This window comes from Carassius gibelio, chromosome B2, assembly GCF_023724105.1.
Source record: "Carassius gibelio isolate Cgi1373 ecotype wild population from Czech Republic chromosome B2, carGib1.2-hapl.c, whole genome shotgun sequence".
Lineage (NCBI taxonomy): Eukaryota > Metazoa > Chordata > Actinopteri > Cypriniformes > Cyprinidae > Carassius > Carassius gibelio.
The window spans coordinates 31,207,695-31,211,011 of record NC_068397.1 but is presented as its reverse complement, the minus strand read 5'-3'; the positions used below and the strand labels follow the sequence as shown (position 1 = coordinate 31,211,011).

General features: G+C 42.6%; 1 protein-coding gene across 1 annotated transcript; it reads left to right on the top strand.

The window, feature by feature from the left end:
• The first annotated feature begins 743 nt into the window (after positions 1 to 743).
• On the top strand, positions 744 to 2,706 carry LOC127950835 (forkhead box protein L2). The gene is made up of 2 exons (XM_052548166.1): positions 744 to 1,183; positions 1,504 to 2,706. Exon 2 carries the CDS (start codon positions 1,506 to 1,508, stop codon positions 2,379 to 2,381), a length of 876 nt encoding a protein of 291 aa, XP_052404126.1. The 5' UTR covers positions 744 to 1,183; positions 1,504 to 1,505; the 3' UTR covers positions 2,382 to 2,706.
• The last annotated feature ends 611 nt before the right edge of the window (positions 2,707 to 3,317 follow it).

Here is a 3,317-nt window from a genome sequence, read left to right as displayed (position 1 = left end):
TCCAGTAAAACACGAAACAAGCGCGCGCTCTCTGTTCAGTTCCAGAAGCGTGAAGGAGCCGATGGATGCTGCTGACAAACACACACACACACACACACACACACAGCTGTTCACCTGAGACAGAGAGAAGCACACTGTTGCATGAATACACTACACTTGCAGATAGATATCTGCACCTATTTTGTCAAAATAAACACTTCATATTAATGCATTAAATAATCATTGGCGCAACAAAGGACTTTTTTTCTAGACCTCATAAATTTAAATAAATATTTAATAAGTATAGATGCAATATTTATAATACATACTGTGCTATTCTTTTTTCGATTTATTTATATCTCTTGCGGAATCACATTAAATAGGTTTAGAGAGAAATATCGAAATAAAGGCTTTATAATAACAAATAAAACAGCATGAATTTGGATTTATAAAATGCATATAGTTTCCAAAGCGTTATACACAAGACAAATAATGACAAGAAAGATACTATATATGCAATATAACAATAACAAATAACGTTATAATAATAATAATAATAATAATAATAATAATGACTGAAAATTGTTTAATTGTGGTGCTAATTAACAAATAAAATGAGATAAAAAAATATATCAATAGAATCAATATAATAGACATTTATCAAGACATAAACAAAAAACGCTGTGAAATAGACTATGCACAATGTTGGTGTATTTATTGATCATAGATAATTATCGTACACATATTTTCTGGAATCACAAAAAAAAAAAAAAAACATAAAAAGGCCTTGGTGATAATAAAGAGGCTGTTGTTGAAGATGCACTATAAATATAAAGCGTAAATATCTCTATCTCACCGTGCATTCAGTGATAAAAGTGTTATTCTGCTGGAAAACGCGTTTGTGAAGCGATGAGAGAGACGTGACGAAAGCGGAATATGATGATGATGATGATGATGATGATGATGAGAACACTAGCGCGAGCTGAGTCTGACGACAGCAGAGTTTCGCCTTTCACTCGAAGGAAAAAAACGAGCAGGTCTTCCAGAAGAAGCTTCGAGCTCAAACGCCATCGAGTCCTCGAGTCCACCACAGACAAACCGAGCGTTATTAAAGCAGGAGCGTGTTTGATTCATTCTAAAGTCGCGTTGTTGATGGATCTGCGGTGACCCGATGCGCGCACCAAACACCCAGAGCTAGAACCAGGTACCGAACAAACCCGCGCGTGTCAACAGCACGCCTTTCTGATCCTGTTTAGCGCGCTGTTTATACGCAGAAACGCACTTTGGCGTTCGTGTGATACTCAGTTTAGGGTTTAGGGGTGTGGGGTATGCATGCAAAAACTGAGAATTATATGCACGTCAAACACGTGCGTCTCGGATACACGCCAAAGTCAGTTTCTACGTAAAAATAGCACGTAAAAAAACTGATATTGATAGGCCTATGCGAGCAGACCTTCATCAGCGCGCAGCCTTATAGCCAGACCAGGCTTTGTTCTGATGTTTGGTTTGCTTGTGTTTTTCAAGTGATGGCATCTTACCATAGCTTGGACGATGACGCAATGGCTTTGATGGTCCACGACACGAACGCGGTGAAGAAAGAAGAGTTCGCGAAGGACGCGCCGCTCCAGGAGCCGAGCTCGGAGAAGGTGGAAGCGTCTCAGAAGCCGCCTTACTCCTACGTGGCTCTGATCGCCATGGCCATCCGGGAGAGCTCGGAAAAGAGACTGACCCTCTCCGGTATCTACCAGTACATCATCACCAAGTTCCCCTTCTACGAGAAGAACAAGAAGGGCTGGCAGAACAGCATCCGACACAACCTGAGTCTCAACGAGTGCTTCATTAAAGTTCCGCGTGAAGGCGGAGGGGAGCGCAAGGGGAACTACTGGACTCTGGATCCGGCCTGCGAGGACATGTTCGAGAAGGGCAACTACCGGCGCCGGAGGCGCATGAAGCGGCCGTTCAGACCGCCAGCGGCTCACTTCCAGCCGGGCAAGGCTCTCTTCGGCGGGGAGGGATACGGCAGCTTCCTCCCCGCGCCCAAGTATCTCCAATCCGGCTTCATGAACAACAGCTGGCCGCTCGCGCAACCGGCGCCGCCGATGAGTTACGCGTCCTGCCAGATGGCCAACGGCAACATGGGTGCCATGAAAGGGCTGTCAGGTCCGTCTTACAACCCCTACAGTCGAATGCAAGCCATGGGCCTGCCGAACATGATGAACTCGTACAGCGGGATGGGGCATCACCAGCACCCGGCGACCCCGGCGGCGCAGCAGTCCTCCCCGGCTCCGTCCAACTCCGCGGCCGCTCTACAGTTCACCTGCTCCCGCCAGCCGCCGGAGCTCTACTCGTACTGGGACCACGAGCTCAAGAACTCCTCGTTGCACTCGCGGATTGACATTTGAACCGAGGGAACGCGCGAAGGGGACTTGGAGCGTGGTCTGTTCTACGCATCCGGTAAGGTAAACAGGGTGAAGAACAAACACTGACCTAAACTATCTCGGTCCCCACAGATGTTCTGGACTGCATGGATAAAGTTTTTCTTATTCTCTAAATTAGTAGTTTTTGATGTGATCGCTTCAGGATAAAAGTGCCTTCAGTTTCCTGATCGAAAATTCATTTGAGGACAGAACAGAAGGAAGAGCAATGGCGAGGTTGTTACTGTGATTTTTACATTTGGATTGTCAAACCAGCACTTATTAATTTGCATTCAATAAATTTTGTTTTTGATTAAAATGTCTTCGACACTCGATCACTTAAAAAAAAAGTGTAAAGCGTGCGCAATGTAAAAAGATTTTAAAATCCAATCAATCTTTTTATCGCACCAAATGCTCTTTATGTGTGTATATATACAACAAAGGTTTTTAGATTATTAAAATATTCTTAACACTTGTTTCTTTAAAGAAATGTTCTTTGAGCAACCCAAAATGAAAGCAAAAGAAAAGCAGCCCTTTGTTTTTAAGAGTGTATTCAGCCAAAAATGTGTGTTTTTTTATGCTGAAACTAATCTTTCGAGTCATGTAGATATGGAAAGATCAGAATCACAGATTTCAATCGGTTAACTATTATTTCTTTTTCAAATCAAGAGAAAGAAACTAGTTGTGAGAAGGCTCAGTTATTCTAAAATATGCCCTATGTCCAAAGAAAATATAATTATTACATCAAAACGCGCTTTAAAATAATGAGAAAAACACTCGATTACAATAAGTGCTATTCCTGCTTCTGGACAGATTTGATTCTGATAATGAATCAGTGTAAATGTAATTGTAAGCCCGTGATCTGATGATCAGTTTTATTCGGTTCCGTGTAAACTAACAGACGAAAATAAACTCAAATCATCA